Source organism: Salvia miltiorrhiza, chromosome 5, assembly GCF_028751815.1.
Source record: "Salvia miltiorrhiza cultivar Shanhuang (shh) chromosome 5, IMPLAD_Smil_shh, whole genome shotgun sequence".
NCBI classification, from domain to species: Eukaryota; Viridiplantae; Streptophyta; class Magnoliopsida; order Lamiales; family Lamiaceae; genus Salvia; species Salvia miltiorrhiza.
In genome coordinates this window covers 2954562-2967113 of record NC_080391.1, presented here as the reverse complement: position 1 = coordinate 2967113, position 12552 = coordinate 2954562, and the positions used below count along the sequence as shown (strand labels likewise).

The 12552-nt window shown below is 32.9% G+C and overlaps 2 protein-coding genes across 2 annotated transcripts; one reads left to right on the top strand and one right to left on the bottom strand.

Moving 5' to 3' along the window:
• The first annotated feature begins 5924 nt into the window (after positions 1–5924).
• On the top strand, positions 5925–8868 carry LOC130985111 (ADP-ribosylation factor GTPase-activating protein AGD12). The gene is made up of 9 exons (XM_057907888.1): positions 5925–6154; positions 6600–6689; positions 7019–7100; positions 7335–7410; positions 7529–7692; positions 7817–7952; positions 8054–8170; positions 8276–8371; positions 8444–8868. The coding sequence occupies exons 2-9, from the start codon at positions 6650–6652 to the stop codon at positions 8723–8725; spliced, it is 993 nt and encodes a 330-aa protein (XP_057763871.1). The 5' UTR covers positions 5925–6154; positions 6600–6649; the 3' UTR covers positions 8726–8868.
• Positions 8869–10921: 2053 nt separating this feature from the next.
• On the bottom strand, positions 10922–11821 carry LOC130985110 (uncharacterized). The gene has a single exon (XM_057907887.1). The coding sequence runs from the start codon at positions 11479–11481 to the stop codon at positions 11050–11052; it is 432 nt and encodes a 143-aa protein (XP_057763870.1). The 5' UTR covers positions 11482–11821; the 3' UTR covers positions 10922–11049.
• Between the last annotated feature and the right edge of the window lie 731 nt (positions 11822–12552).

Genomic DNA, 12552 nt, shown 5'->3' with positions numbered 1-12552 from the left:
GTAATTAATTAATTTGTGGATTGGAGAGAAATAGCATTAGCTACACAGTCTACAAGATACGTGGCACGCTGCACCACTGATTTAGTAGATAATTAATTTTGATGTTGAAGTGAGGAGGTATCGGGCCAAGGGGAATATCCAATGAGATTCGAGGGGAGGGATTCGCGTCGCGATGTGATTGGTGGAAGTGACGGGGGTGAGGGCGGGGGTGCATTGGGCGCGAGCACAGGAGATTAGAAAAAAATGGGAGAAGTGAATATGTGGCGGAGAGGGGCGTGGTCCAGAGGTATTCCTTGTTTTGGGCAGACAGATCTGAGCTAATCTCAGCCACTATCTCACGTGGGACCCGCGTAGGTGGAGACGATCGCAGCCCGTTGTTGAGAGAGGTGACCTCAGATGATACTTTCTCAAACACAAATTTGTGGCCTATATTTCAATTGAGTGAGGTAAGTCTATAATCTATATCGTCTTCGGAGTCATCGATTGTTTAGAGTTGAATTATAGGAGTAGTATTTATAATTATAATTAGAGATTATGGCAAAAAAATATACGAATTTTGGAAGAAAAAAAGTCGTAATTTTCGCTTGAATTTTTAATTAAGTTAATATATATATATATATATATATATATATATATATTTCAAAAGAAAATTTCTATCTAATTTATAAGTTGAAAGTTTCTGATTGCTCTACACGAGCTCTGCTCCAAGTCAGGTACCGTAAAGCCTGTAAAGCCTAAAGGGTAAGGTAGGATAAATCCTTGACAGTATCAATCAAAACTCTTCAATGAATAAATTAGTAAGAAGTCCTCTTCAGATAATTCAAAAAATTACAAAAATAAAGAAATTGTTTTATCTGAAAATTTTGAGAGAAATTTACAAGATTGGAAATTACCAAAGGTCTCTCAAACCAAAATTTATAAACAAGGAACCTTCGAATTCCGAAGTGATTATATCGTAAAAACGATAGAACAATCAATCCCTCTCATAGGAGGATTTGATTCTTTTAAACTTCTTTCTAAAGATCTAATTGAAGATCATAAATCTCAAAATTATAAATTTTTACATCTAGGAATGGTTCAAATTGGGTTAAAACCATTAACTAGAGAAGGGCTAAATGTCAGTGCCTTAATCATGGTCAGAGACCAAAGGCATCTTCAATTTGAAGATTCTTTATTAGGAATCGTTGAATCCTCACTTTGTGATGGTCCAATATATTTTAGTTGTTTTCCAAATTTTCCTGTGTCTTTATCTGATCCAACAATTATGGATACTCTTACTTTAAATATAAAGACTGATGGTTTTAAAATGGATTCTCGTACTGAAAACATTGTTCTTGTTTATAGAATTTGCTATAAAGCAATGAACACTACTATTTCTAGATTTAATATTCAAACTGATCAAATAAGATCTAGAAATGGTGAAACAACTCTTTTTATCACTGATACTGCCAAAGGAAATTTAGCAGTACCAAAAACCATAAAATGGAATCAAGTGTCTCTTCCAGAAGTCTGGAAACTTGAAAATATTGCACCACCTGTTAAAGAGGAAAAAAGAGAACTTGAAAGCATCGTTCAGTATGTTGATGGTGATGTTGAAATCAAGTTCAAATCTAGAAGGTTTCGTCTTAAATTAGATGAAGAACTTTTAAATACTTCTAGAGCTTCTACTTCTTCTGTTCCTCTATCTGATTTGGAAAGAGTCAGTATATCTGGAATTAATAAAACTCCAGAACAGGTTTCTCAACCTGAATACAAGGTTGAAGTCCCAGAAAGTAGAAATTATAGGAGAAATATTGGATCTCCTACACTCTCCGATATGGGTTATAGCAGTAATGTCTTTATGATTAAAAATAATCTTTCTTTCTCTAAAAGAGTGGAGAAAAGTCTTAATAAGACTAAAAATAGTGAAAAGAGAAAATGGTTTCTTTATTCTCTTTCTACAGGCCAAAAATCTCTTTATACAAGAAGATATGATGAATGGAGTACTACTCATAGATTAAAATTAGATTTTTTCTCTTGGCTTGAAAATCTTTATTTTCCACAAAGAGAAAAAGAATTTCCTGATTTTAATAATAAAAGTTTTTTATCAGTTTTGGAAAAGAAATATAAAATTTATTCTCATGAAACTGATGAAGCTGTTGAGGAAATTCATCCTCCATTTTCTACTCTTGTTCTTAAAACAGGAGAAAAAGAGATTTTCGCTACTCCTATTAAAACCGAATCTGGAAAAGGAGATTTTGATAATATCATTCAGCAAAATAATTTTACTAATCTTGCTTTACATTCTCTTGGTAATCAAACCAATAGAATAGAAGAAATGCTTTGTCCTAAAAAGGAAAAGTATACAGATACGCTTATGATTAAACCTCCTCCTAATCTTAAAAAAGAAAATTTTCTGTTAAGTTCTAAAAAGGATAATGATTTTTTAGATGGTCTAATTACTAGACTGCAAAAAATTAGTGTGACTGAAAAACATGATAAACCTGGAAGTAGTTATAATCATGTTTCGGTTATCACTAAAGAAGAAAATTCTTCTGATGACGATTTACAAGTTAATAAAATTATTAAAGTGGCTAATGTTAAACCTTTTTATACAAAAAATACTCCTATTGATCTTCAAATTGAAGACCATAAGGATTTTGCTCAATTCAGTGGTGAAGCCATTACTGAATGGAATATCGATGGAAAATCTGAATATCAGATTAAAACTATTGTTAAACAAATGCTTATTTATTCATCAGCAGCCAAAATCAAAGGCAATGAAGATTATCAAATTGCTCAAGCAATTATTACCGGATTTACTGGTCAATTACAAGGCTGGTGGGATTTTTATATCTCAAAAGAAGCTAAGAATAAAATTCCTAGTGCCAGTATTACTAATCCTATCTCTAATAAAGAAGAATCTGATGTTGTAAATACTCTTATTTATACTATCCTGTCTAATTTTGTTGGAACTAATGAGTTACAACTAGACAGATCTCAGAAACAACTGATGAATCTTAGATGTGTTACTCTTTCTGACTTTAGATGGTATAAAGATGTTTTTATGTCTAAAGTTTTAACCCGAAATGATTGTGGTATGAACTTTTGGAAAGAAAAAATTATTTATGGCCTTCCTCCACTTTTTGCTGAAAGGGTTTCAAATAGACTAAAAACAAAATTTTCTAGTGAAAAAATTGAGTGGGAAAAACTCACTTATGGAGATTTATCTGCAGAAATTACTGCAGAAAGAATCATTCTTTGTAATGATATCAAGCTAAAACGGCAGCTTGAATTACAAAAGAATGAGAATAAAAATATCATTGGAGATTTTTGTGAACAAATTGGTTTACAATCTGAACAACAATTTTCTAAAAGGATAAAGAAAAAACATAAATTTAAAAATAAACAAAAATTTTATTCTAAAGAACCTTTAAAATCAAAATCTGTTAGAAAAGGTTATCCTAAACGAATAAAAAAGGATAAACAAAATGAAGCCATTAAACCTGTTTGTTGGAAATGTGGAAAAATTGGCCACAAAGCTAATAAGTGTTTTGTTAAGAAAAAGATTAATAATCTCAATATTGATAGAGATTTAAAAGATGCTCTATGCAATATACTTCTTAATGAAGAAGAACAAGAAGATCTTTATGTCAATTTTATCAGAGAAAATTCCTCTGAATCTTCAGAATATGAATCTGAAGAAAATGAACAACAAAATTGCAATGAAGATTGCGATTGTGATGTATGTCTTATTAAATTTATGGGATTAGAAATCAATGTTATTTCTAATGAAGAAAACTTCATTCTTGATCTAATAGATCAAATAAAAGACCCTATAGAAAAAAGAAAAGCAATAGAACATTATCTTGTTCTAGCTTCAAGTTCTAATCAAGAACAAAAAATTACAAAACTTGAGAATCATATTTCTCAAGAAAGAGAATTATATTCTTATCAAAAAATATTAGAAAAGGCTAATCAAGTTGAAAGAGAGCCTACAATTTCTGAATTAAAAGCAGAAATTAATCAGATAAAATCTGAAGTTAAAAATCTTAATGAAAGATCCAGATTAGATCTTTGAAAATTATTTGATTAATATTTTGATCTTCTTCTTTATTGGAAATAATGTTATCTTCTTCGTCTGATGAAGAAGAATCATTTTTCCAATTTGATTTCATAAGATCAAATCTTTCATTAAGATTTTTAACCCAGTAAAAGTCAATGGAGTTGCCCGGCATTTTATGTTGAAAATGCTGCAGAAATTGAAAGAGGAGCTCCTATATATATATATATATGAATTTATATTTTTGCTGCAATTTTTCACTTGAATTCGGCTTTCGATTAAATTAGAACTTAATTGGCTGTCGAAAGTTCACCTGATGTTGGTCTGACATCTGATGATGAGGAGTATTTAGAAGCTTGGAGGTCTGAGAAAGCAAAAATTAATATATTTTGCTTAATTTCGACTGTCGACCAAGTTTTAATTTCATCGAAAATCAAACATATGTGAAAATTGCAATAAAAATATAAATTCATGTACTTTTTGGCTTAATTGAACATTCATGTAAAAATTGCAACTTTTTTGTAAAGTTCGTGTATTTTTCGGCCATATACACTCTCTTTGTTAATTTGAACTTTTACTAAGTTCCTTTTTCTTCTTACCTTTTTTCTTGAAAATAAGTTCACTAATTATCATTCTTAATTTTAGTATATTTATATATATTGTCATTAGTGAACTCCCGTAGATTGCTTACCTTGAACCGCCAATTTAAGACCGGAATCAGCGATTTTCGGCTAGTAAACATCACTAATTTTGTGAAAACTCTTTCTTTGTTCACCAAATATACAACCTATTTTTCTTAAAACCAAGCTTTTAATGTGGCTCATTAGTATTGTTTCTACTTTCTACGTAAAACCAAGCTTTTAATGCGCGAAATAATTTCTTGAAAATTTTCGCCGACAAAATTTCACAATAATAAAGACCAATTACTAAGTATGACTGTCTGAGTATTGAATAGCATTATAGTCAATTGGCCCAAATTGAAATGAATTATGGGTGCAATCATAACTGGGCCAGTTTTCAGTCCATTTATAAACCCAGCCTTATATGGCAAGCTTTGGAATTTATTTGTTTGGGCAGGAGCTTTTATTTTCCTCTTTTCAAAAGATATAAAGCATCTGAATCCAATAAAAATATGAATTGAAAAAAAAAGAGAGATATACTACAAAGAAAAAAAACATGAATTTAATTGAAGGTGACAAAGATATTATTTTTATGATTATTTGCACATTTGATAATGAAGATCTATGTATTTTAAATTTTCATGAACAAATAAAGTCATAGTTAGACAATGTACATCAACTTCAAAATTTATTTTGTTTCTAGAGAATTAAGCTACGCTTTTATTGTCGACAGAATTATTGAACTTGTTTCTAGAAAGGTCGACTATTTCAAATTACTACTTTAATACGATCATACCCATTTAATTTTTGAGGCGGTTTTGAATGCAATCGGGTTGCACCCTTACTTAAATCATGATTCGTATCTTAACTTTAATCTATTTTATGATCCTAACCGTATAAATAACACTATTTTAGATGCGGGTCAACCCAGTTAAAATCATACCCATTCATATTTTTGTGTTAATTTTTTATTTTTCATCTAGAATCATACCCATTTAAAATTTAGAAAGGAATCATCCTTTACAAGAAAGAATTCGGAAAGGAAAAAATTCCTCGAAACAGTATACGAAAAAAGGACATGCCATGCCATGCCAGAAGATGCGACTAACTGTAAATTTCAAATTATATTTGATTAATAAAGATTTATTTACTAAAAAAGTAAATAAAAATGCAATTTTGTTTGGAGACTGAAGTCTACCTTTTTATTTGAAAGAAAACAAGTCAAATATATAAAATAATAGAGAGAATATGAGAAATGAAAGAAAACGAAAAAAAAAAATGAGACCAAAAAAAGGCTGTAATAATAAGTGAAATAAGAAAGTGGACAACTAATGAACTTGGAAGAAACAGTTGTTTTTTCGTTGATTTCAAATCAAATAAAACGGCCCATGGCTTCTCTCTCTCTCTATCATGTTCGCATCAATGAGAATTACTCCTAGTTCTTTCTTCCAAAGAAAGTTCAAAATTTCTTCTGATTACATTTGAAGAAAAGGTAATGAAAAGCTCCTTTTTTTTTCACTATCATTTTCAGATCTTTCCATATATTTTTTCCAGCTATTTAAAAGTACAGTTTGTGTCGGATTAAGCTATGTTACATCGTGTTATGCAAAGGTTTTTTTTTAGTGGATTGAGGTTTAAGATTGAGATCAGAGGAATTTGAATTTCTCCACATGCTGCATATTTTCAAGATCAGTTTTTTTTTTTCTTAGTTTATGGATAGAATTTGTAGTTTCTGGTTTGGGTTGTGTGGATTCTTCTTTTCCATTTTTTTTCCCCATTAAATACACTTTCGTTTTGATTTGCTTTATTGGGAAAATAGCATAATTGAGTTTAATTGTGGAAATAAAGTGTTATTTGAGATTTATCTCTTTGTTTTTTTGTAGTATATTGGTTTGTGAGCTTTGATGGGCTTATAAATGGGGCTTATGTCTCTGCAGGTTTTTGATAATCATAGTGTTGTTGTATGATCGATTTGTGATAAGAAAGTATGAACCACCATCCATCTGCTATTGGGAGACAAACTTCAGGTTTTTCATTTCTATGCCATTTGCAAATTTTTTGAAGGAAATCATTCAATTACATGGTTTGATTGGAGATATAACTTTGTGTGCTTTCACTTAGTGTTGTGAGTAATTTTTGCTGTAATTTTAAAGATAAAAAAGTGGAAATGGTTTCCAGAAGCTATTGCTCACATGAGACAATCACCTATATATAGTTATAGAGAAGAATGCTTATGGACTGCTACTGTATCGACATCTTTCTCGATTTTAGTACTGTTTACATCGATCCGTTGTGTTGTTTTGACATAGACTGTGTATTTCTTCATCTTTATACCAGTTCCTGAAAATGTGTTCAGGTAATAGAGCATTGAAAGACCTCTTGGCTCGACCTGATAATCGTGTATGTGCAGATTGTGGTGCTCCGGATCCAAAATGGGCGTAAGTCCCTCATCAAGTCTTCGTCTTTCTTGATTTATCAACTGCCTTTTGTATATAGGAAAGAAATGGTTATACTAATGTTGATAAGAACTCTTGCAGCATAACAATTCCCTAATGTTTGCTTTATATCAATCAACATGATATTGGACTTTTGGGAACAAAATAGTGTTCATTTAGTATTTGTGTATTAGAGCTCACTAGTTTGTGGTTTATATAAGTTTATTTTCGTTTCAGGTCGTCAAATATAGGAGTTTTTATATGCTTAAAGTGCTCTGGTGTCCATAGAGGCCTCGGCACACATATTTCAAAGGTGATTCCCCATAGACCAGTTTCTGCTTCGTGGCGTGCTTTCCCAATATGAAGCTTCTTGCCTACATTGGTGCTTGAATTCTTTCTTACTAGTTAGTACTCGTTTCTCTGTTCTGTAGGTTCTGTCTGTGACGTTAGATGAATGGTCTGACGATCAAGTGGATTCCATGGTCGAGGTTGGTGGAAATGCATCTGCAAATTCCATTTACGAGGCTTATATTCCTGAAGGGGTGTCAAAGCCTAGGCCCGATGCTGGCCCTGAAGAACGCTCTCGATTTATCAGGTAACGTCGTATTTAGAGTCTTGACAATTAATCTCACATGTGCCCCTTTATCAACATATAACTAAATATTTTTCTGGAGTCCTGGTAGTTTAAATACATAGGAATTGTTTGTATGTTTAATTAGGTCGAAATACGAGCTTCAGGAATTCTTGAAACCTAGCCTGCGTATTCTGTCGACTACTTCAAAGCCCTCTTTTCGAGCAAGTATGTCCGCCAAGATTTCAGATAGCTTTCGAAGTTCAGCTTCATCACAGCAGTCAGTATGTCTCCTCCTTTCCATTTTTGGGATAACTAAACTTAGTTTTTCTCTCAAACGAAACTCACAGTTCCGATTATGAAGCTAACGCCAACTTGATCGCAGGAAGGCATGGTGGAGTTTATTGGAATGCTGAAGGTTAAAGTACTAAAAGGCACGAATCTAGCTGTCCGAGACATGCTATCTAGTGATCCATACGTCGTTTTGAAACTTGGAAAGCAGGTCAGTCCATCGGAACTCTGCTTAATCTGTAGAACGCGTTCATTCCCTGCAATTTCCCCTGATCTTATGATGGTGATAAATCGACATTTTTCTTCTCATCCGTAGAGAGTTCAAACAGCTGTGGTGAAGAGCAACTTGAATCCCGTGTGGAACGAGGAGCTCATGCTCTCCGTTCCACAAGAATACGGCCCCATCAAGCTGGTAAGTCCTCATTTCTTCGCAACTGCATTGCTGGACTCCTCTCGCGCGATCTGATCCTGAAACGAAACGCAGGAGGTTTATGACTACGACACGTTCTCCGCGGATGATATAATGGGGGAGGTCGAGATAGACATTCAGTCGATGATAACCTCTGCTACCGCGTTCGGGGACGTTGGGATGTTCGAGAACATGCAGATCGGGCGATGGCTGAAGTCGAACGACAACGCGCTGTTGGAAGACAGCACGGTGAATATTGTTGATGGGAAGGTGAAGCAGTCAGTATCTCTCAAGCTCCAGAATGTAGAATCTGGAGAGATACATCTTGAGCTCGAGTGGATTCCTCTTGATCAATGATACATAGATTCTTGTGTTTTATATCTTGATATAGATTTTTTAAATATTTTTTTTAAAAAAATTTATCCTCATTGTCATTTTAAAGATAAATCTTCAAAGTGTATCAAGTTTTATTCTCTGGGAAACACTTTAGTATATTGTTGTATCTTTTGTCATTTTATTTGTATAATTGTATTGCTATTAGAATCGACATGAGATTGTACATCGAGGCACTCTTCTGTGTAACTAGTTGCATCGTGTAACTAGTTTATGAATGTTACTACTTCAACATATTTTCAAGTGTCATTTGTATGTTGAAGTAGTATCATTCAAAAATGTTCAAGTGTCATTTCCTGAATGAAGTAGTGTCATTATGAAAACTAGTTGCACGGTGCAACCGGTTGCACAAGCGTGGATCAGAAACTTATTTTTGTCCAAAAAAATCTGCTGATTTTGATCAATTTGAATTCAAATACAATCAAACACTAATAATAATTCGGATATAGATAACATTTCATTTCAATTTGGTTGGGTCGTGAAGATCTGAGATTAATTATGGGTTTCAATTACTATTTAATTTAGGTATAGGGTGTCGTTGTCATAAATTATTGAGCAATGAATGGCCACATTTTCTTGCTAGTTAGTTCACTAATATTGGAAGTGCTTTAGCGTTTATTACTCTCATATCACATCTTATCTTATAATATATAAATATATTATCCAAGTAGAAAAGGTATAGTCGTGTAGATGAAGTGCCACGTGTTAGGTAAGTTGGCTTGAGGAGGGATGATTTTTTTGTTTTTTGGAGGTAAGGGCTATAGTGTGACATTATGATTTTTGGATATTATTGTACACATTTTATTAAATTAATATAAAAGTCAAAAATATCTTTCCTTGTCATCATAAATATAAATAAATATACGTTGCCAAATGCCAAATATACCTATACCTAGGCATATGGAGTCAGACAGTCAGAGGATTATAATTGTTATCTTAAGTGCAAAAAGATCTTATATAGTATATTTTTTTGAGTTAAGTTTATAACCAACTTTATTTGATTTCTATTTTTTTATAAAAGAAACAAATATTTTATAAAATTGCGATGGTAAATTCGAACCCGAAACTTTTAACTTTACAATTTACTCCATAAAATTTGTTAAAAGAAAATAAAAACATACAAACAAAACTATAGGAGATAAAAAAATGTAGTTGTGAAATTTAATAACTATTGCAAGGAAATTACTTAGTTAAATAAAAAAATCAGACTGCTGGATGTATTATATCAGATTAAAATGATGTATTGATAGAAAAAAAAGAAAAAGAAAACTCTAATGGCAACATTTATATATATTACTACTATATTATTAAAAAATATTGGCGAGCAATATACTTTTCCTGTTCAAATGCACCAATATCTATAAAATTTATATCATGATATTATTGTCCCATCTATTATTTATTATAATATATAACCTTATATTTTACATTATTATAGTATACGCTCCGACCCATTGCATCCGAAAATATTTCATTTTTTTTTTAACCGAAAAATATTTCATTTTATTAAGCTGTTACATTGTATTCCGAAGGATTTATTTGCTACCCTTTCGTAATGATAATCGTGTTTCATTTATCAATACATATGATAACAACGATAATTTACTATATATATATATATATATATATATATATATATATATATATATATGAATTATTACAAATAAATGCATCGAAAAAAATTCACACTACACTACAAACATTTACTCATGAGATCAATGCATATATACATTCTGAAACGATAAGATTACAATTACTATATAAGGTCAAAGTTAACTGCAAAAGGAAATGTCACTTAAAAAAATAAAATTGCGATTTCAGTATAATTGCAACAATTAAAGATAATAAGAAAAAATAGAAATCGCAAGCCTGGTAAATTAAAACTAAAATCAACCTTATATTTAAGTACTTTCTTCGTTCCATTTCAAATCTTCGATAATTTCTATTATTTTTTGAGACGTCGCAAAATATAATTTTTTTATTAAAATAATTTTATTTAATACTACTTGTTAAGATAATACATGAAACAACCAATAATGGTAAAATAAAATAATTATGTGTATTATAGACTATCAAAGTGTGACAGAGAGATTATATTACTCCATAATTATTCAAAGTTCAACTTCAATTTCGTCGACATAAAGCTCATGCATATAATAATAGCAACAAAAAATTGAATACGTATGGTTTAATTTCAAAAACAATTTTAACATCCTCGATCAACTCGATCTGCGATTAAACCCCAAACTATTATGAACAACGATGGCTCAAATCAAAATCAAGCATCACTAACCACTAATTTTACTCTCTGCATGAATCGGAGTTGGCGGCGACGTGGAAGAAATCCGGAGCCGAAAGAGGAAGATGACGCCGGAGATAGCGAGCAAAACGACGCCGGTCAGCCCACACACCGCGGTGGCGACCAGTAAACCCAGCCGCACGTGATCTCTCCCGGTCTCACGTGCTGCTCCGCCACCCCCGATCCCACTCGTGTGAGCTCCCAGCCACGTGTCGCTGATGTTCTTCGCCTCCGGCAGCTGCACGGTCGACGCGCCGAAGAACGACCGCATTTCCTGCTCCTCGCCGTTTCGCGGCGGCGGCGACGAGGTTTCCTGAAACCCTAGGCCGTGGTCCGACGGCCGCAGCTCCCGAGCGGCGGAGCCGGCGAGGAGAGCGGATAGAGCCGCGACGGCGACGAATCGGAGCAGGATGCCGTTCATTTTGTCTCAATTTCTGTGTGTACTTTTTTTTTTGGAGGTGAAATGAAATGAGTGATGGGAAATTGGGACTGTGGTTGTTTTTATTCGACTAAGCAGATTGTCAATTTTTGGAAACCAAACTCGTGAATCGGTGTCGGAGAGGAACAAAATCGGATGAAGACAGCAATTATTGCGGGAATAAATAGTTGCGCGCTATATATGCTGCAGTTTTTGGAGTTTAGAGAGAGAGTGAGAGGAGAGAGGGAGGGAGAGAGAGCATGGGAAAATGGTAGGAAAAAGAAAAGTCTGATTACCTTTTACCTCAAAAGTATTCCATCTCGTCTCTTTCCTTGGCCTTTTCTCGCTCGTTTAGCATACTTGCATGTGCACCTCTATTTTACTCCCTCCTTCCCCATGTAGCATGACTCAACTCTTTTCGGCACGAGAATTAAGAAATTACTCTCTCTGTCCCATTATCAGTGGCTTAAAACTTTTCGGTACGAGAATTAAGGAGAATGTGTAAATGTGGTAGGGTCCATACTTTTTAAAGGATTGAACTTTGTCATTTATGGAAATAGGCCACTTATAGTGGGACGATCCAAAATGAAAAACATGCCACTTTTAGTGTAACAGAGGAAATAGTATTTTGTGTGTTAAATGTGGTAGGTGAAAAAGTGAAAAGATGAATAAATCTTTTGCCATTTTCAGAAATAGGTCAAGCTTTGTAGGACAAACCAAAAAGAAAACTGGGTCATACTTCGTGGGACAGAGGGAATAATTTTTTTTTACACACTTTGATGTTGAAGAAAATTGATGTAAAAGAAGAGAAAAACATTTTTCACCAAGTATAGTTGTCATCAATTTTCGTACAATTACACACATGCATGTCCGGAAATTGCGGACGGTATATAATTTACGTTTGAATATATAGTAAATAATTAGATATTTCAGGTCGATATAATATCTAGGAATCTTCAATTTAGATGTAAAATTAATACCATTGGCCCATTTTCTCAAAAAAAGAAATACTATTGGCCCAACATGTTAATGGGCTCTGATTGGGCCTAACAACCCTCAACATCCTTTTGCTTA